A 23044-nucleotide genomic window follows, 5' to 3' on the forward strand; every position below is an offset into this window, starting at 1 on the left:
GTCCTGAATTACACCCATAGTCCTGCATTACACCCATAGTCCTGCATTACACCCATAGTCCTGCATTACACTCATAGTCCTGCACCACACCCATAGTCCTGCATTACACCCATAGTCCTGCACCACACCCATAGTCCTGCATTACACCGATAGTCCTGCACTGCACCCATAGTCCTGCACCGCACCCATAGTCCTGCATTACACCCATAGTCCTGCACTGACCCATAGTCCTGCATTACACCCATAGTCCTGCACTGCGCCTATAGTCCTGCACTACACCCATAGTCCTACACAGACAGTGTTGTCTGAAACAATGCAATGGAGTTCAATTTTATTTCTGAATTCCTATATTTGTTAAGGCTCTATATTCTGATAAAAAAGCCCTGTGATTTGGAAAGTTATAAGACCTTCATTGTAAATTGAGATAACTCACATTACACAGGATTGCTGGGAGAGAATGAACACTGAGCTTATTGTTTTTTTAACCCTGCATTTTACTTTTTTGTTTTTAGTGCAGGGTCCGGAGTTGAAAAGCAAAGGGATAAAGAAATCAGCCAGTTTCTAGACACTGCAAAGAAAATGACAGGCAAGTAAAGATCTGTTGTTGTTTGTTCCCCTTGACTGGAATTTTGGGAAAATGAAGAGTTGCAGTCTATGTACAGGGTATTTCTAGTGACTCCTCTACATCAAATAATCCTGTGCTTTTTACTTTGGGGGCGCCAGTGTAGGAAAGGCTTGTTCCTAGTGATGGGCGAATAAATTCGCCTGGCAGGAATTTGCAGCAAATTTCCGAATTTCGCTGCCGGCAAATCAATTTGCAAATCTCCCGCGAAAATTCGCCGGTGAAAATTCGCCGGTGAAAATTCGCCAGCCTCAATTTCCGGTTTTCACTATTTTTTTTGTGAAAACGTTCGAATTTCAAGTTTTTTTTTAAATTTCACAACTTTTTCATGAAAACATTTGAATTTTGCTATTTTTTTCGTGAACTTTACGATTTCACAATATTTCTCAAATTTTTTGCTGTTTCGTGTTTTTTTCCCGGAAATTCACCAATTTTTCAGCGAAGCGAAACTGGAGAAATTCGCCCATCACTACTTGTTCCTGATTCACCGAGATAATACCCCCAATGCACAAAGTGAGGTCCATTCAGAATGGGTTTGCTGAGATAGGAGTAGAAGAACATGACTGGCCAGAACCCTGCCCTCAACCCAACTGATCAACTTGGGGTCAATATGGAAACTAATGCAAGCCAGGCCTCATTACCCAACATCAGTGCTCAACCTCAATATTGTTGTAGTTGGCTGAATGGGAAAATAACTGTGCTTTCTACTTTGGTGGTACCAGTGTGGGAAAGGCCTGCTTCTGATTCATCATGATAATACCCCCCATGCACAAAGTGAGGTCCATTCAGAGTGGTTTTGCTGAGGTAGAAGTAGAAGAACATGACTGGCCAGAACCCTGCCCTCAACCCAACTGATAACCTTGAGGTCAATATGGAACCTAATTTCAAGACAGGCCTTATTACCCAACATCAGTGCTCATCCTCACTAATATTCTAGTGGCCAAATGGAACAACGTTTCGTAATCTAGTGGAAGTCTCTTCAAAACATTAGAGGCTATAGTTACATAAGTTCATATTGAGGAATGAGACAATAAGGCAGGATATTTTTTTTTACCATATAATATAATTATAAAGATTTAAAAGAAGGTAAAAAGTACTGTAGATCAGGGGTGGGAAATGTTCATTACTGTCTCTGTAGGGTAGGGGACTCTAAAATAAATAAAGGGACAAGGTACAGTGTATCACTGTCTGGATTGGAAACTGGGAAGCTCTAAATTAATTCCTTGCCTGTAGTGGTGGAAGTGGCTGATTTTTGTTCCAGGGAGAAATCGTATAGACATTTTGGGGGAACACATTGATAAACAACAGTTTGTTTTTTTGGGTTTTTTTTTTTATTATCGCCTTGAAACGTTGATTATGATGGATTCATGTTTTTGTTCAACCTCAGTTAATATTTTATTTCTTTCAAAATAGTTGTTCCTTCAGACTACAGTAAATGGATTTAATGGGGGCACAGTTATATCAAATGATATAATTTGTAATAAAGGGATGCTTCTCCCTTGAGGCAAAAGGGAGGACCTTACAGGCATCAGTGTGCTACAGGTTACCATTTGGTGACTTTAGAAGCCTTAATTTTGTAAACGGAAATTGGATTTTTTTTAGTGCAAAGAGTGCAGAAAAGGTAAGTGGAGGGAGTCTTTGAAGGGGAGTCTAAGAAATCTAGGGCTGGGTCCTCCAAAGTGAGATAAAAATGACATGCATAAGGAATAGATCTGGTTGGGCATTTTGGACAACTTTGATTTTTCTACTGGTCATATCAGGGCCTATTCCACCAGATTTCACTTCCAGGCTAAGATCATGGAAAGGTCTAAGTTATACCATACATTAATATAGGTCTTCTGCCTACATTGCTTAGTCCTTATCATATCCTACACTTTTTCCCTTTTGTTCCACGCCTTAATACAAATTTTTATTCTCCTCTCTAAAGGTATGGTTCCCATTGTGGTTCTCACAAAAAAGAATTCAGGTGGATACAAAAACGTAGAGGAAAATTTCAGATCCATTGGCATGGAGTGCATTATTGGGGTAGAAAATTACACTCCTCAAGACTACGTGAGAACCCCGGGGAAGGACAAACAGTTTCTTACAATCCTACAGAAGGTCTTGGATCTCGTGAATTTCCGTACAGCAAATGGAAACGTCTATGATCCAAAGGAAGAACATAAAAAACGTCTAGAAATGCTACTGATGATGGCAAAGGAAAGAGATGAAGCAACAGCCAGAGAGGATGAAAGGAAAAAAGTAGAAGAAGAACTGAAGGATAAGAATCCCCCTTAAAAAAAAAGCGTGTGTTGTATTATAAGAACATTAGTGGTTGGTTCACAAGTTGTGCCAGAATATTGTTTGTCCCGGTCTAAAACACAGAGCAACCAATCAAATGTTGGCTTTTTAATTACAATTTAGAATTTGCCAAGTTAAATTCACCTGCTGATTGATTCCTAGACCTGGACAAACTCTCCAAGCCTGATGTCAGTTTTTTTTATCCAATAAAGCACATAACAGTGGGGTCTGTCCAGACTGTTAACCCGATGATTGGCACTAATACCTTTGGTAAAAGGCCTTTTAGGGAGACTGTTGGGGACATTCAAATGCCCCATGTATAGTGCAAAGTGCTGCAGGTCTTTGAGCTCCATTTTAGAGAACAGAGCCCTGCGGTCTGTGCCTAGAATCGAGTGTGGCCTGTATAAGGGTGCACTTGATTCTAAAGGGGAGGTTGGAGACCTGTGACTGCCCCCCCCCCGGCAATGGACCAGCACTCTACACCCAGAATTGAATATGGTCTGCATTAGGCTTGATTCTAAAGGGGTCAGCAGGGGAAAACATGTAGGTGTGTCCCCCAGACTCATCAGTGCTGTAAGGTAGCCATTAAAGACTGTGCTCCCTGCAAAGAGCAATAGACCCCTGGGTGCAAGAATGAGAATGAGCTCTTGCACTTGTGCCCCTTACTGTTCTTGAACTTGCACCCAATGTTTTACATAACGACCCCTAATATGTTAGTGATACATTAGTGATGGGCAAATTCCCATGGAAATTCGCCGTCGTACATTTTTTTTTGGACGCTGGTGCATTTTCGCTGATGAGTGTGCGCCGGTGTCCCAAAATGGACGCTGGCATCCAAAAACAGACACCGGCATCAAAAACAAGACACTGGAGGCGTTTCACGAATCTTTCGCCATTTCGAGAATTTCCTGTGAAATTCACAAATTTTTTGGCGAAGCAAAACGGGACAAATTCGCCCATCACTAGTTAACATTCATGTGCTGGATAGAAATTCTGACAATGTATTAAATCTGACAACATATATCCAGTTAGTTCATGCATGGCTGCTGCTAACACGCACCAATGCCAGGGACAATCACGTCTTAGGTGAGGATCTCATGCAACTCCCCTTGCACTATAAATTCTGCACCGCGCTTGCTATAGAATGTTTTTTTAATGCAATTAAATTAATTAACATACTTACATCTGTGATTCTTAGAATCGGCCCCAGCACCCTCCTACTCCCAAAAATACTCCAGACAATAATTATGGGTGAAAAGGCAGCAGCTTGTTTTATTCCCTAACCTTATTTAAACTTAATTAAAATATCCACCAAAACAATTGTTATCACCACATTGAGCATAAAAACATTAGCCGCTAAAGGCTGCATATAACAAAATGAATAGTGTGTTGACATGTGTAAAATAATAGCCACCGAAGGCTGCATACTTGTATAACATTTCACAATAACTTGTAATAACTTACAGTATTCCTGTTAACTAACCCTGTTCTCCAACCTAAGGCTAAGCCTCCCTTCCTTCCATGCCTGCTGTGCCTAAGCTTAGCCCCAGGTCAATCTCACTTTAGCACTACAATGCCCTCTCGGCCCCACTACGCCACCGATGAGACTTATCTCCCAACCCTCCTTGTCGGGCGGGCGGGAAACAATGTTCCTTCTGCTGTTCCCAAGGTAAGACTGGCTTCCCGCCACTCACCCCTTCTATTTATGGCCTAAGCCCAAACCCTTCAGCCCTGCTTACTTTTCCTACAGTCCCCACAATGCCCAGTGGCCAACCCCCACCATAGGCCTACTCGTCCCTCAGTCATGCCCCTCTCTGCTTCACCTGATCCAGGGGCTCTTTATGGGCTTCTTTAGATTTGTTTTGCACCATTTATAAAGTCAACTTATTTTTTTTGCCTGTGGATATATATATATATATATATATATATATATATATATATATATATATATTACCTACAGAAAAGCAGGTAATGGCTAGTATAATCCTGTTATGGTGAACATGATCTATCTCTGGTGCTGTAACAGTAATGTGCAGCTCCGGGAGGGAGTGGTTGTCTGGGGAGAGGCTGCTGTTTGTTTTATCGAGCAGAGAAAAGGATCAGATATCAGTGGAAAAGAAAGTGAAAGTCCCAGTGCTCAGTGGTTTCACAGTCACTCCTTGGGATTCGCAGTAGAGAAGGGAAAAACAACATATTTTTGCTTTATTTCCTCCTTTGGGGATTGAGCTGCCTGCAAGGTGTGGGTGGGAGCGTCTCTGCGCTGACACACGGGGTACAGCAGGTAAGTGACTCTCATGTAGGGTTGCCACCTGGGCTGGCTGGTAAAAATGATGGCTGATCCCAATGTTATTAATAGGGAAAAAAGATAAATATATAAGAAGGCAACCCTACTCTCATGGGTGGGTGCCATTGTCCTACACAAGCCCGGGGGTCAATGGGAGACTCTCATGGGAGAGACGAGGGTGTGAGCTGAGCTCAGTCATGTAATGTATAATGTCAGTATTGCAGGGTCTTTCTACTTGGCACTGCAGAAATAACTAAAAGGGGTGATACTTTTATTATGGAATAAACTGAACTACTCTTTGCAGCCAGGGTTGGACTGGTGCATAGGGGGACCACCGGGGCTGCAGAGTAAAGGGCTCTCATGACAGTCACCGGGGGCCCCCTCCAGACCCCCAAATTCCCATCCCTGCCGCGCACATAAGCGAAAGACGCGTCATTCGTGAAAGACACACACCGCTTGCATTAACTGTGCATATAGTCAACGATGCGGGGAACAGATCTGGGGCCAGTCTGACCCTGTTTCCAGCTTTCAAATGGGGGTCACTCAGGTCCATTCCTGCCATAAGGCAAGGTTAGAACCTCCTGTAACTGTAAGACCTGAATTTCCAGTTTTTAAACCAGAAATGTGGCTCCACTTATACAAAAAGCACTATAGCGATCATTTCACTAGTGAAGCAGACTCCCTTTGACCTGCTCCAACGCTAACGTTTTAAGCATGGAGCAGGGGGGGGGCAACATCCAGGGTCTGATTGGGCTGGAAAAAGCCCGGTGGGCCCCTGCTTATGTGAGCGCCGCCGCAAAAGACACGATCCCTGCAAAAATGATGTTCAAGTCGTGGCAAAAAAACAGTATGCATGTATGTGCAATCGTGGCAAAAACCCAGTTGGCGTGCATAGTTACGGTGCCCTGCTGTGGGGCAGGGGGCCCGGAGACAGCAGCCCCGGAGAGCTTCGAGCCCCTCAGTACGACCCTAGCCCCAGAATCACCCCTGGGGTTACTGACCCCACCAGCCACAAAAAAAAAAAGAAAAAAAAGATTGCTCTGTGACTCTGAGGCTAATGTTATTGTTCCTTTTTATTATGTATCCCTCCTCTATTCCTATTTCTGTCTCTCTTTCACCACTGCCTTGTTGTTAAATTAAATTGGACCCTAGAAACCAGCTGCTGAAATCTCATCTCCGCCTGAACTGCGACTCCCAGAATCCTTTGCTGGCATTTGTCTTTCTGGGTGTTTGTACATAGAGTGATTCGACTGGGAAAACACATTTCTCTGAATTCTTTGAATTCGCACAGCTCCCCAATACTCTGACTTGTTTTCCCCGCGAGCATGCGGGCGATAGGACTGGCCTGGGTCAGCTGATAAATAGAGGCGGCTAGAGGAGGAAGCTGCAAGTGTAAGGATTCGGCTAGAGAGGAAGGAAGAAACGCACGTACGAACCGGAAATCTTGTGTTCAAGTGGCTTGAACCTCTTGACCCGCAGTTGAATTGGGCTTTGGGCCTGCCATATCACTACTGTATAAATAAAGGATTATGATTATAACTAGACATTAAGCCCGTTAAATTAACGGGCGCTAGAACATATGTAGTCAAAGATTCGCCAGAGACGGTCCGTGGGGCACATGCGCAGTAGCGCAATCCCCCGGACACAGGGACTGGACGCAGAGACACTTCAACTTTATTATATAGGATGATTCATTATCTAGATTACTCCTACACCTTTAAATATTATATATAATTGTTTAGCCCAACAAGAGCCAGAGAGTATTTGCACTACACGAACATCCTAACTAAGCCAAAGACATTCCCGGTGTCTGCCTGAACCCCCTTTTTAATTGTGGGTAACCCCCATCACCTTTGGGGCATCGGGCTCTCTTTCAAATCTCTATTTGCCAGTTTCCTTAGTGTGGATTTTGTTTATACCCAGTAGTAGTAAAAGAGCTCTATGGCTGCCCTGTATTTATATAGTAAAGAAGAGAAGACGCCTAGATTAATCATTTACAGATATGTAATCAATTAGGTCAATTATAACTTCCTGTCCCTGCATGAGTTTGTCCTGGATTCCTCCCACACTTTATACAGGTCCAGTAGGTTAAATGGCAGTCGATGTTCTGCGTCGTGTGATAGGGACCTTACGTTGCAATCTCTACTGGGGCGGCAGTAGGAAAGGTAGGAGTCAAATTCAGGACCCCAGTGATGCCAGACACCAGTACTATCCACACGTTCATCTTTCTAGTGGCTCAAAGTCTGGCAGTGAGCAAAGTCCTGATAGATCAGGGATCCCCAATGTTTTTTACCCACAAGCAACATTTATATGTAAAAAGAGTTGGGGAGCAACACAAGCATGTAGAATGTTCATGGGGTGCCAAATAAGGGCTGTTATTGGCTATTTAGAAGAAATTCTATTTTTTTTATTGTCAAAACTGTCAAATTCAACTCGTTTTTCAAAAAATTTGGAAATTTAGATTTTCAAGATTTATCATACTCTGGCCCTTTAAGAACTTAAATTTGACTATTCGCCACCTAAGCCTGCCAAATTGCTGTTTAAATCAATGGGAGATATCCAGGGATCAATTTGGAGTTGTTTGCCGCCTTCCTGACATTCAACTTTTTTTCTCTGAGTTTTTAAAGGGGAACTCTGGCTTCCAAACTAAAATTTGATAAAGATGCCCACAGAAACCCCTAATATACCCATCACAGTTACCTGTTTCTTCAAAAACTATGAATAAATGCCATTTTCTGTGCTGAAATCCAGCTGTTTAACAGTTCTTCTCTTTCTGCATCATTTGAAATCCTGTCAGGGAAGGAGGGATTAAACACTGATGTTACAAATTGTAACAACTACTCCACAGCTTACAGACAGCATGCAGGAACTACATAACCCACAATGCATTGCACTGGGATGGTCCTTTCCTTATTGAAATCACATGTGCAGGGAATTGTGGGGTTTGGAGGATGCAGGCTGAGGACAGATGGCTGCTGATACAAAGTAATAGTAGTCAGACAGCTCAGCAAAGTAGTCAGACAGATCAGCAGGAAACCAGGGGGCTAGGCTTAGGGGACTGTCAGAAACCATTAAAAATCATGAAAAGTCTGCATATGTTTTAAATGATGTATATTGCAAAGTTACTTGAAATTATGTTTACTTTTGAAAAAGCGTGTTATGTTTTTGTGGAGTTCCCCTTTAAAATTCGAATCAAATTAGATTCAAATTCGATTTGAGTTTTCAGATCGATCCTATTGTGAAAAATTAAATTTTTATAATAAATTTTGATTGGTCGATTTCGAGTTCATGTGAGTTTTAAAAAAACCCATGAATTCAAAATTTGACCCTTGATAAATGTGCTTCTATAGTGTTGAAGGATGTTTCTGAAGAACTCTTCTACTTATGTTGAGTGACTACATTTCTAGCATGCTTTATACTGTAAGCAAAAGGACGTGCAAGTATATTGCTCTTTAAAGGGTTTTGTGCTAGAAAAATGTGGTTGTGGCCTTCAGGGTTGATCTTTTAAACAAAGATAGAGCTGGTGAACCTAGGGCAGGCAGCATTCTCATGTATGAGCTAAGTAGGCTGCTGGTCATTGGGGAAAATACTTGATTTGAGGATCACCTCATTTTACCTCTCAGTTCAGCAAGTAAACCATAAACGTGCTTATGGAGTTTACAGGGAGATATAAAACAATGCCATCATTGATTTTTACCTGTAGTAACTGTCAGGCTCTGCTGGCATTTGAGCCAGGGACCTTTGGGTTTCTGGTTTGATGGCTTAACTACTGGACCAGGTGAGCAGCCTGCAGGGTTGCTCACTCTATATTACCAGGCATTTGCAGCCCCAGCCCAACAGCAGCCTGATTGGTTAGCAGTCAGCCAATCAGGGCTGACTCTGCCCTATTTAAGGCCAGCCTTCAAAACACTCCTTGCCTGAGCATTGGCTTACCAAACTAGCAGTGTGGCATTGTCCGTAGCTAAGGGTTCCTGCTGTAGCCTCCTTTCCTTGCCTTGTCTTGTCTGAACTCGTCCCTGTCTTGTCCTGCCTGGCTCTGAACTTTGTCTTATCTTGATTTGCCTTCCCTTCCCCTTCCAGTTTTGCTCCTGTCCTGCTTTAAACCTTGATCTTTCCTTGCTTTAATCTCGCCTTGACCTTGCTCTGCCCAGTTTTCCTTGCTATTCTGAATCTTGCTTTGCTCCTCACTTCAAATCTGACCTTGCCTTAACCTTATTCTGCCTTGACTTTGCCCTTCTGGTTCCTGCTGCCTGTTTTGTTCTGACTTGTACCCAGTCTATATCTTCCCTCTCCATCTATCTTTCCTGCTATCTGCTCCAGTACTCTTGCTATCCAGTCCTCTCGCTATCCAGTCCTTCTGCTCCCATCCTCTCCTTCTGCTCCAGTCTCCGTCTGCTCCAGTCTTCTTCTGCACTCTATCCCCAGTTTGATCTGATCTATACCCGCACCATCCTGTCCCATCCAGTCTGTTCCTGTCCCAACCTTCACCCTCTTCATCCTGTCTATTCCAGTCCTGATCTTCGCCCTCTCCGTCCTGTTCCGCTCTGCACCTGTTCCAGTCTCTCATGGCCCTCGTTACCCTGTTCCTGCCCTTTTTCTGTCTCTGTCCCCATGGGTTCAGCCAGCTTTTGCCTAAAAGACTCGCTTTCCTCCTGCTGCCTCCTCAGCGCCCCTACATTATCCCTTACAGTAACCTCTTGTTGTTGCTTCTTCACGTGCAGAGGAAAGTTCGGGAAAATGGCAAAAACCAGCCACACTGTTGGGATCTTCTCAAGAGATGACCGAGATAATTACAACTGGCTGATGAGTCTGCTCCACCTTACATTGTTCCACAGTGTAGTGAAGAATGTCCTCCCCAAGTACATCAGCAACAGCTTCATGGAGTTTGAGCAGAATGTGTCCCAGTGCTCCTTCGCTATCCTGTACCACACCCTGAAGAGAGGAAGGCTGAACATTACAGATGTGACTGATTCTTTATATGATGAAGAGCTGAAACATTTATGTGAAACACTTGGTGAGAAGAATCCACAACATAAACTCTGATCTGCTGCTAAATGTGCTTTTAATGTGCTGCCCCCAGTTAGAAAGATGACAAATAAAATACTCCTGGTATTGGGGTGCAGAGTTTTCAGCAAAGCTGAAAGCTAGACATGTTGGGAGGCATGAGATCTGTAGAACAACACAGATTTATTTCTTGTAGATCACCAGCAATATCAATAGATGCTTTTAGGCTGGTGGAATGTGTAATGGTTTGCTCGCTAGATAAGAATTATTTTGGAGCAAGAAGCTTCCTCCCTTTATTATACTCGATTGTTTGCACCCTTACATGAAAGTTTGGTGCAATCGGGACAGTTGTCTTGATGCGTATCCCTTGGCCAGGCCTGGTTCTTGTGTAAAATTATGAATGATTCAAACCAGCATCCCCATGGCTGCTGGAGAACAGCTCAGTACATAGAGATGGAGCAAACTGTGTTCTGACATGACAATGCAACTCAGCTCAGCAACCTCAAAAAAGAGGTTTGATAATGATCAGTTAAAAAGTAGTCACATGATGATGTTGGGCATGGTGAGCCACCTGAACAAAATATTAAAGTGTTTGCTCCATCTACAAATGTTAGACCAATAGAAATGTCCAGTTCTCTACTTTGTGCCAATACCTTGTATAAACATTGCTTGTTATGTTTCAATCAAACCTGTATGCCTAGTGATGAATAAATACATTGCCTTAAACCAATGCTTTTACGCAAATATTTTAATAGCAAATGTCTCATATTGAACACCACAAGACAATATTTTGTGCTCCATTTGTTGATCGGTAATTCACCTATTGTTCTCTGTTTGTAGGGAAAAAGAATGTCATTGTGGTGATAGACGACCTGACGGACAGCAGTGACGCTAAAATGAGAGAGATCATAAGAGCTCAGCCGAGCATTGAACTTCATGCTTGTAAACTCTTTCTTATCAGTGAGGAGGAGAAAAAATCCTGTATTACAAAAGGAGGTCCTGAGCCAAAGTGGAGCGAGATTGCAACATCGGAATTATTTCAAGAGGAGCACAACTCCATCACAGCCAAACGTAACCAGATGAAGAAGATCTTGGATGACTCCTCCTCACATGAAATACGTAGGAATTATTATATTTCCAGGATGTTTGAGATTAACTTGCACCAGTTGAATACAATCTGGTGTTCTAGTTGGTAGCACCACTTGGTTTTAGACGTTTTCCATCAAGATGTCATTAGATGAGAGGCAACAGGGAATCATTTCATACAAGTTTCATGGCCATAGAAAGGCTTGACATGGTCTAGAGTTAAAGGAAGTAGGATTAATGCTCCAGTGCTCTAGAAAAGTTCAGTATATTAGAGAAGATCGATGTGTAGGAAAGAAAGAGGTAAATGGGTTTGGAAGATGGAAAGGAGGAATCACAAGTAAATTTAGACAAAAAGTGTCTAATTTTTTAATACTTATTCGGCTAGAGCAAAATCGTGCAACTTAATGTTCATGCCCAAAGTTCTTGTATTTCAGATAATGATAGCCAAAATTGACATACACAGTGATGTCCCAGCAGAACAGTTAAATAAGCGGGATATAGTAGATACGTAAGGGGAGGTGTTTTCACATAAGCATCACAATATGCTATTCAGCATGTGGTGATACAAGTGCATGCTCCTTAATTGATAATTGCCCTGTAACTTTATTAATTCTCTATTATTTCTAATTTTCAGGTGGTGTCCAATACCCTGATAAACCAATACCAGGTAACAATTTTAGAGTGAAAGACAAAAATGTTGAAGTGAGGAACTGTGGTTATGGAATGGCAGGTATAGTAGGGAGAGATGGTGTCTATAGTAACAGTGGGATAATAGTCTCTGGGAAGGGAGTGTGACTGTGGGATAGCAGGTATAGTAGGGAGAGATGGTGCCTATAGTAACAGTGGGATAATAGTCTCTGGGAAGGGAGTGTGACTGTGGGATAGTAGGTATAGTAGGGAGAGATGGTGTCTATAGTAACAGTGGGATAATAGTCTCTGGGAAGGGAGTGTGACTGTGGGATAGCAGGTATAGTAGGGGGAGATGGTGCCTGTAGTAACAGTGGATAATAGTCTCTGGGAAGGGAGTGTGACTGTGGGATAGCAGGTATAGTAGGGAGAGATGGTGCCTATAGTAACAGTGGATAATAGTCTCTGGGAAGGGAGTGTGACTGTGGGATAGCAGGTATAGTAGGGAGAGATGGTGTCTATAGTAACAGTGGATAATAGTCTCTGGGAAGGGAGTGTGACTGTGGGATAGCAGGTATAGTAGGGAGAGATGGTGCCTATAGTAACAGTGGATAATAGTCTCTGGGAAGGGAGTGTGACTGTGGGATAGCAGGTATAGTAGGGAGAGATGGTGCCTATAGTAACAGTGGATAATAGTCTCTGGGAAGGGAGTGTGACTGTGGGATAGCAGGTATAGTAGGGAGAGATGGTGCCTATAGTAACAGTGGATAATAGTCTCTGGGAAGGAAGTGTGTCTGTGGGATAGCAGGTATAGTAGGGAGAGATGGTGCCTATAGTAACAGTGGATAATAGTCTCTGGGAAGGGAGTGTGACTGTGGGATAGCAGGTATAGTAGGGAGAGATGGTGCCTATAGTAACAGTGGATAATAGTCTCTGGGAAGGGAGTGTGACTGTGGGATAGCAGGTATAGTAGGGAGAGATGGTGCCTATAGTAACAGTGGATAATAGTCTCTGGGAAGGGAGTGTGACTGTGGGATAGCAGGTATAGTAGGGAGAGATGGTGTCTATAGTAACAGTGGGATAATAGTCTCTGGGAAGGGAGTGTGACTGTGGGATAGCAGGTATAGTAGGGAGAGATGGTGTCTATAGTAACAGTGGATAATAGTCTCTGGGAAGGGAGTGTGACTGTGGGATAGCAGGTATAGTAGGGAGAGATGGTGCCTATAGTAACAGTGGATAATAGTCTCTGGGAAGGAAGTGTGTCTGTGGGATAGCAGGTATAGTAGGGAGAGATGGTGCCTATAGTAACAGTGGATAATAGTCTCTGGGAAGGGAGTGTGACTGTGGGATAGCAGGTATAGTAGGGAGAGATGGTGCCTATAGTAACAGTGGATAATAGTCTCTGGGAAGGGAGTGTGACTGTGGGATAGCAGGTATAGTAGGGAGAGATGGTGCCTATAGTAACAGTGGATAATAGTCTCTGGGAAGGGAGTGTGACTGTGGGATAGCAGCTATAGTAGGGAGAGATGTGTCTATAGTAACAGTGGATAATAGTCTCTGGGAAGGGAGTGTGACTGTGGGATAGCAGGTATAGTAGGGAAAGATGGTGTCTATAGTAACAGTGGATAATAGTCTCTGGGAAGGGAGTGTGACTGTGGGATAGCAGGTATAGTAGGGAGAGATGGTGCCTATAGTAACAGTGGATAATAGTCTCTGGGAAGGAAGTGTGTCTGTGGGATAGCAGGTATAGTAGGGAGAGATGGTGCCTATAGTAACAGTGGATAATAGTCTCTGGGAAGGGAGTGTGACTGTGGGATAGCAGGTATAGTAGGGAGAGATGGTGCCTATAGTAACAGTGGATAATAGTCTCTGGGAAGGGAGTGTGACTGTGGGATAGCAGGTATAGTAGGGAGAGATGGTGCCTATAGTAACAGTGGATAATAGTCTCTGGGAAGGGAGTGTGACTGTGGGATAGCAGCTATAGTAGGGAGAGATGTGTCTATAGTAACAGTGGATAATAGTCTCTGGGAAGGGAGTGTGACTGTGGGATAGCAGGTATAGTAGGGAAAGATGGTGTCTATAGTAACAGTGGATAATAGTCTCTGGGAAGGGAGTGTGACTGTGGGATAGCAGGTATAGTAGGGAAAGATGGTGTCTATAGTAACAGTGGATAATAGTCTCTGGGAAGGGAGTGTGACTGTGAGAAAGCAGGTATAGTAGGGGGGGCAACTAGGCTGGGGGGGAGGAGGGAGGTGGGTCTACGTAGGGTTTTTTTAGTTAAGGGTTGAATTCTCCTTTAAAAGGGTTGTTCACATTCCAACACATTTTTTTAGTTCTGTTGTTTTTAAATAGTTCACCAGAATGGTTTCTATTTGTAACAATTTTTGTAATATAGTGATGTTAAAGTTTTCATTTTTTATTTTCTCATGTCCTTCTGAAGCAGCTCTAGGAGGGAGGTCACCGACCCCTCTTCTAAATTGCTCCATTTCTTATCTGTGTCCCTGCTGAGCAGAATCTCTGGGTTTCATTACAGGCAGCTGTTAGAATTGATACAATAGTCTCTAATATTCCACAGACGCTGCTGAGATATATAACAAGTAAATGCATTAAATTGTAACAGAATTGTAACACTGAGCTGCCAGACTGAACCACCAGAGATGGGAACATTAAACTTTTATTTTGGGAAAAAGGGTCAAAAGTAAAACATGAACCAGGTATTTTGTTATATCCGAAAACAACTGAGCTGAAGAAAGTTTTTAAAATTATACCTAACACTAGGTGGCGCTGCACATTCATGTTTTATTTTTATACAACTAGAATCCTACTCCCCCGTACCTTCCTCCCAGGGTTCTTCCAATGTCAGACGAGATGGACACGACTCCGTCTTACGAAGATCCCCAGGTAAGAAATCTCCTTAACTTACTATTTCACAATGTTGAAAACTAAGTTAAAATGATGTACCCGACAGCCCTGTATAACTGATATAATGTGTTTCCCCTCTATTGTACTTTACTGTATTCATTTTGCCCTAAGCTACAATCGTGTGCAATTCCAAGTCTTGAGACCCAGACCATTTTTTTACTCACACGACCCAACTCAACCTTCAACTCCCTTACTCACAACCTGACTACTACCCACTGACCACCATTGAACTGGAAGTGCTGTTGCTTTAAACTAGAAGCGTCATTCCCAGAAGCATACAGGGGCTTAAACAAAAGAACAAAAAGTTTAAAGTAGTGAAAATATATATATATAATACACAAAAGCCATGAATATCCTGTAAATTGTATCCTTATAAACGGTGAGTTCTGATGTCATCCGTTATAAACGGTGAGTTCTGATGTCATTTCTTTCACATGACTCACTGAAACTTGTGTATTATAATAAATAAAGTACCCCCAGTTGCAAAATATGAGGATATTAGAAGTTACCTCGGAGTTCCATGACCTGTATAAAAAAAAACGAAGCCTCGTGTTTTTATGTGGTCATGAAACTCCTCTGTAACTTATATCCTTATATTTTTCAAGAGGGGGTACTGTATTCACTATATAATACACAAAAGCCACGAATATCTTGTAAATTATATCCTTATAAACGGTGAGTTCTGATGTCATCAGTTATAAACGGTGAGTAGTGATGTAATTTCTGTCACATGACTCACTAAAATTTGTGTATTATAATAAATAAAGTACCCCCAGTTGTAAAATATGAGGATATTATAAGTTACCTCGGAGTTCCATGACCTGAATAAAAACACTCGGCCTTCGGCCTCGTGTTTTTATAGGGTCATGAAACTCCTCGGTAACTTATAATATCCTTATATTTTACAAGAGGGGGTACTTTATTCACTATATAATACACAAAAGCCATGAATATCTTGTAAATTATATCCTTATAAACGGTGAGTTCTGATGTCATCAGTTATAAACGGTGAGTTCTGATGTCATTTCAGTCACATGACTCACTGAAACTTGTGTATTATAATAAATAAAGTACCCCCAGTTGTAAAATATGAGGATATTAAAGTTACCTCGGAGTTCCATGACCTGTACAAAAACACTCGGCCTTCGGCCTCGTGTATTTATATGGTCATGAAACTCCTCAGTAACTTATAATATCCTCATATTTTACAAGAGGGGGTACTTTATTCTCTCTCTCTCTCTCTCTCTCTCTCTCTCTCTCTCTCTCTCTCTCTCTCTCTCTCTATATATATATATATATATATATATATATAACCTATATATTAGACCAATATCTAGTACAGTTAAAGAAACAGTAATAACAAAAAATGAAAGTGTCTTAAACAAATGAAAATATAATGTAATATATTATAATGTTGCCCTGCACTGATACAACTGGTGTATTTGCTTCAGAAACTTTACTATAGTTTAAACAAGCTGCTGTGTAGCCATGGGGGCAGCCATTCAATCACAGGATACACAGTAGATAACAGATAAGTACTACTATAGTTTATATAAACACGCTGCTGTGTAGCCATGGGGGCAGCCATTCAAGCACAGGATACACAGTAGATAACAGATAAGTACTGCTATAGTTTATGTAAACAAGCTGCTGTGTAGCCATGGGGACAGCCATTCAAGCACAGGATACACAGTAGATAACAGATAAGTACTACTATAGTTTATATAAACAAGCTGCTGTGTAGCCATGGGGGCAGCCATTCAATCACAGGATACACAGTAGATAACAGATAAGTACTGCTATAGTTTATGTAAACAAGCTGCTGTGTAGCCATGGGGGCAGCCATTCAATCACAGGATACACAGTAGATAACAGATAAGTACTACTATAGTTTATATAAACACGCTGCTGTGTAGCCATGGAGGCAGCCATTCAAGCTCAGGATACACAGTAGATAACAGATAAGTACTACTATAGTTTATATAAACAAGCTGCTGTGTAGCCATGGGGGCAGCCATTCAAGCTCAGGATACACAGTAGATAACAGATAAGTACTACTATAGTTTATATAAACAAGCTGCTGTGTAGCCATGGGGGCAGCCATTCAAGCACAGGGTACACAGTAGATAACAGATAAGTACTACTATAGTTTATATAAACAAGCTGCTGTGTAGCCATGGGGGCAGCCATTCAAGCACAGGATACACAGTAGATAACAGATAAGTACTACTATAGTTTATATAAACAAGCTGCTGTGTAGCCATGGGGGCAGCCATTCAAGCACAGGATACACAGTAGATAACAGATAAGTACTACTATAGTTTATATAAACAAGCTGATGTGTAGCCATGGGGGCAGCCATTCAAGCACAGGATACACAGTAGATAACAGATAAGTACTACTATAGTTTATATAAACAAGCTGCTGTGTAGCCATGGGGGCAGCCATTCAAGCACAGGATACACAGTAGATAACAGATAAGTACTACTATAGTTTATATAAACAAGCTGCTGTGTAGCCATGGGGGCAGCCATTCAAGCACAGGCTACACAGTAGATAACAGATAAGTACTACTATAGTTTATACAAACAAGCTGCTGTGTAGCCATGGGGGCAGCCATTCAAGCACAGGATACACAGTAGATAACAGATAAGTACTACTATAGTTTATATAAACAAGCTGCTGTGTAGCCATAGGGGCAGCCATTCAAGCACAGGCTACACAGTAGATAACATATAAGTACTACTATAGTTTATATAAACAAGCTGCTGTGTAGCCATGGGGGCAGCCATTCAAGCACAGGATACACAGTAGATAACAGATACGTACTACTATAGTTTATATAAACAAGCTGCTGTGTAGCCATGGCGGCAGCCATTCAAGCACAGGATACACAGTAGATAACAGATACGTACTACTATAGTTTATATAAACAAGCTGCTGTGTAGCCATGGGGGCAGCCATTCAAGCACAGGATACACAGTAGATAACAGATAAGTACTACTATAGTTTATATAAACAAGCTGCTGTGTAGCCATGGGGGCAGCCATTCAAGCACAGGATACACAGTAGATAACAGATAAGTACTACTATAGTTTATACAAACAAGCTGCTGTGTAGCCATGGGGGCAGCCATTCATGCACAGGATACACAGTAGATAACAGATAAGTACTACTATAGTTTATACAAACAAGCTGCTGTGTAGCCATGGGGGCAGCCATTCAAGCACAGGATACACAGTAGATAACAGATAAGTACTACTATAGTTTATATAAACAAGCTGCTGTGTAGCCATGGGGGCAGCCATTCAAGCACAGGCTACACAGTAGATAACAGATAAGTACTACTATAGTTTATACAAACAAGCTGCTGTGTAGCCATGGGGGCAGCCATTCAAGCACAGGATACACAGTAGATAACAGATAAGTACTACTATAGTTTATATAAACAAGCTGCTGTGTAGCCATAGGGGCAGCCATTCAAGCACAGGCTACACAGTAGATAACATATAAGTACTACTATAGTTTATATAAACAAGCTGCTGTGTAGCCATGGGGGCAGCCATTCAAGCACAGGATACACAGTAGATAACAGATACGTACTACTATAGTTTATATAAACAAGCTGCTGTGTAGCCATGGCGGCAGCCATTCAAGCACAGGATACACAGTAGATAACAGATACGTACTACTATAGTTTATATAAACAAGCTGCTGTGTAGCCATGGGGGCAGCCATTCAAGCACAGGATACACAGTAGATAACAGATAAGTACTACTATAGTTTATATAAACAAGCTGCTGTGTAGCCATGGGGGCAGCCATTCAAGCACAGGATACACAGTAGATAACAGATAAGTACTACTATAGTTTATACAAACAAGCTGCTGTGTAGCCATGGGGGCAGCCATTCATGCACAGGATACACAGTAGATAACAGATAAGTACTACTATAGTTTATACAAACAAGCTGCTGTGTAGCCATGGGGGCAGCCATTCAAGCACAGGATACACAGTAGATAACAGATTGTTCAATCAAAGCATTTGCGCTAAAATCCTTCGAAATTCGTCCCTTGATAAATCTGCCCCTTACTGTTTACTTATTATTGCTGTGACCCCTTGTTTGTTATTACTAATTTATTGTTTTGCTGTAAAGAGCTTTGCCCTCAAGCAGCGCTATACAAATACAAATATACATACATACAATGTTAATAAAACAAACTTATAGTGATATCTGCTGTCTATTCTTTTAACAGATGTGATAGAAAACACAGAAAAGGTAAGGCAGCTGATACTTTGTAAATTCAGAGTGTTTTTATAGGGGTAGTAAACTCTGCTGCACTGCTCAAACAAACATTACTCAGCTGTTGTTGGACTACAAATCTCACAATAATGTGATTCCTAGGGTCTGTGATACTGGAAACCTCATGTAGACTCAAAAAAAGCAGTAGTACTGTACCTGTAATACATATGCTTATAATTGAGTCATGATATTACTGTAATTAACAATTTTATACATGGTGCATAGTGATGTCATCTGTTGTTATTGGCACATAGTGATGTCATTTGTGTAACATGATTCCCTCAGACTGAAAAAATTATGCCTATGCTGTATATGGTATTAGAAGTCACCTTCAAATTTGATGAACTGTGCCCATGTGCTTTATATGATATAACCCCTCAGTGACTTCTAATATCCTTATCATTTACAGTAGGGGGTACATTATCCCTTATAATACATGAATGATACTTAGAGTTCCCTGTATAACTCAGCCTGTAGACTTGTGTCTTTATATGGTCACATAACCCCTCAGTGACTTCTAATATCCTTATCATTTACAGTAGGGGGTACATTATCCCTTATAATACATGAGTGATACTCAGAGTTCCCTGTATAACTCAGCCTGCAGCCTTGTGTCTTTATATTGTCACAGAACAACCCCTCAGTGACTTCTAATATCCTTATCATTTACAGTAGGGGGTACATTATCCCTTATAATACATGAGTGATACTCAGAGTTCCCTGTATAACTCAGCCTGCAGCCTTGTGCCTTTATATGGTCACAGAACAACCCCTCAGTGACTTCTAATATCCTTATCATTTACAGTAGGGGGTACATTATCCCTTATAATACATGAGTGATACTCAGAGTTCCCTGTATAACTCAGCCTGTGATTACTCCTCAGTGACTTTGATTTTATCATTTCAACAAAAATTATATTTCATTGCACTAGGATTTAGGAAGAAAGTCAGTAGAGATTATCCCAAAAAGATGAATGTACCTTGAATATGTACAGTTTATATATATATATATATACACAGTCTGTTGCACAAGAGCAACATGAATAAATAATATTATATATATATATATTAAACTTTGAAAAATCAACCACACTCACAAGACTTGTTGCAAAGTGAAAAAAGGTGGATTTATTCAACGTTTCGGCCCCTAATTTGGAGCCGTCATCAAGAACGTCAGTTACAATTCACATATAAAAAAAACGACAAACTTTTTATTTCCACCACATTGTGCAAAAATCCAACGTCCTCATTAGGACCTTTCTCAAGTATATTATAAATAATGATGTAGTATAGGATATGAGCTGTACAGAAATAGAGCGTGTGCGTAATATATTATATATTTTATTTCTCTCTAGAAATCTCTTATGGACCCAAGTAAATCAGTAGAATCACCAAAGGGAACATGGAATACTAAGGTATGAGAATGAAAATGTTTCAGTCCTAAAGAAAATACACATTCAAGTCTCTACACTGAGCAATATAAGCCAACATAGAGTCATTATGTGGGGACCACAATTCAGCAAATAGTGTATTATAACCCAATTTAGTTATTAGAAGGTGGCAGTTAGTTGAGTAGCGTAATCCCCCGCACATAATGCAGTGATAGTGATCCATGAGAGTATTCTTAGATTTGAATCAATCCTGTTCAGAATATAAAGACATAACAAGATTAACTATTTTTTGCTTTGTAATCTCTGTGTATCATCTGTACAGTAGTGATGGGTGAATTTTTCCCCAGCCAGGGATTAGTGGGGAATTTCTGTATTTTGGCATCTGCAATTTTTTTGCTGCAGCAAAAAATTTCCTGGGACAAAAAAAAACAAAAAAAACGCATTGACTATAATTCATCTGGACAAAAAAGTTGCCTTAAGAAAAAACACCCATTGCTTATAATGCATTTAGACAAAAAAGTCGCGTTAAAGGGGTGGTTCATCTTCATACAACTAGTTGGTTTCAGATAATTCACCAGAAATAACGACTTTTTCCAATGACTTTCTATTTTCTATGTGTGACCGTTTTTCGAATATTGAAGTGTCAAGTGTCTTTTTTCACCTTCTAAAGCCGATCTGGGATGGAGGGTCGCCGACCCTGTAAACTGTTACATTTAGGGGCAGGTTTATCAAAGGTCGAAGTTAAAAACTTTGATTTTCTAAGTAATTTTTGGGTACTCCGACCATCGAATAGTCCAACTTCGATTCGAAGTTGAAAAAAACGTCGAAATTCGAATGTCAATTTTTTTTGAAGTGCTGCCTCTTTAAAACTTTGACTTCATCCATTTGCCACCTAAAAGCTGCCGAAGTGCTGTTTTAGCCAATGGGGGACCTCCTACAACCTGTATGGAGGCAATTGGGGGAGTTTTGGAGATTGAAGGTTGAAGTTAAAAAAACTTTGAATCAAAGTACAATTTTACAATTCGAAATAGGCCAAATTCGGCCCACTTCAGACCCAAAAAAACTTCGACCTCCATTCATTTAAGAAAACACGCCCATTGATTATAATGCATTTGGACCAAAAAATTTGCCTTGAGAAAAAATACTCAGTGACTTTAATGCATTTGGACAAAAAAGTCGCCTTAAGGGGGAAACGTCCATTGACTTTAATGCATTTGGGCAAAAAGTCGCCTTAAGAAAAAACATCTATTGACTTTAATGCATTTGGACAAAAAAGTCGCCTTAAGAAAACCCGCCATAGACTTTAATTAATTTGGAGTGAAAAAAATTGTTGCACGCATCTAAAAATTGTCGCACGGAAAAAAAAAAAATTGACAACCAATTAACTTTAAAGCGTTTTGCAAATTTTTCACCGTTACGTGAGTTTTTCCTCAGTTTCAAGAATTTTTTGGCAAAAAACAGGACAAATTTGCTCATCACTACTGTACAGAATACAGACATCAGTAGACTTCATTATGGATGAGAGGAATAAGGCAACAGAAGACAATGTGTGGGTTAATGGCATGAGAAAAAGAACTGAAAAATTGTTGCTAATATATATTTTATTTCCCATTCCAGGTAGTGTTACCAATTGTAAGTGTGCTCATTGTCATTCTGATCATTGCACTCATCGCAGTCCTTGCCACCAGTGTCTAAACCACAATACACAAGATATTGGACCTCCAGGAACCGACCTTCCTTTCATCCTCACTTTACTGCTACAAGAACCAGCTCAACACTTTCTTTATGATAAGTAGGATTGAAGTATCAGGCTACGGTATTTGGGTGTAAATAAAAGGGGAAAACAAATGCAGTGACTGCTGTGAGGACCATGAGTATAAAGGGCTCAGTGGGTTCCTGATGCCCATGGAGATATGGCTTGCTGATATTTTACTATAATTAAACATGGGGCCCCAACCTTTATAACTATATTAGGACAAATTCCTATAGCATTTTAGATTGATCCATTTAAGCTATGTTATCTTAATTTAAGGGGCAAATTCACTAAGATGCGAAGTTGCGCAACTTCGCCGCACTTCACCAGGCGTAATTTCGCCAGCGCTTCGCAAATTCACTAAAATCCGAAGTTGCGCTCAGGGGTAGCATAAGGTTGCGGAGTTGCGCTAGCGTTGTTTCGCTATATAAAGTGAAGTTACGCTAGTGAAGGCTAATTTGCATACGGCGTGAAATTCAAATTTCAATGGAGGAACACGGATCTGCACTATAAATGCCTAGAAAACCTTCAAATCTGCAAATAGTTTTTTTTATTTTGCCCTACACTTGTGCCCACTGTCTAGGTAAGTTGCCATGAGTTAGGAAATGTAGGGGGGAGGAAGGGGAGCCCCAAAATTTTTTCGATCTTTTTCAGCCTATCAGCCATCATGTAGAAAACACGCCAGCGTTTTTTGGGACTTAGAAAAAATTTTGACTTTTTTTTAAGCAATCCCTATCTACTCTATTGCGCTTCGCCAGGTCTGAGGTGGAGAA

The 23044-nt window shown here is 41.1% G+C and overlaps 1 protein-coding gene across 1 annotated transcript; it reads left to right on the top strand.

Annotated features, from left to right (window-relative positions):
* Nucleotides 1-5006: 5006 nt before the first annotated feature.
* On the top strand, nt 5007-22618 carry LOC108702444. Its single transcript, XM_041578807.1, has 8 exons — nt 5007-5183; nt 9908-10200; nt 11031-11309; nt 11911-11943; nt 14721-14804; nt 19081-19103; nt 20483-20542; nt 22136-22618. The coding sequence occupies exons 2-8, from the start codon at nt 9924-9926 to the stop codon at nt 22211-22213; spliced, it is 834 nt and encodes a 277-aa protein (XP_041434741.1). The 5' UTR covers nt 5007-5183; nt 9908-9923; the 3' UTR covers nt 22214-22618.
* The last annotated feature ends 426 nt before the right edge of the window (nt 22619-23044 follow it).

Source organism: Xenopus laevis, chromosome 9_10S (assembly GCF_017654675.1).
Source record: "Xenopus laevis strain J_2021 chromosome 9_10S, Xenopus_laevis_v10.1, whole genome shotgun sequence".
NCBI lineage: Eukaryota > Metazoa > Chordata > Amphibia > Anura > Pipidae > Xenopus > Xenopus laevis.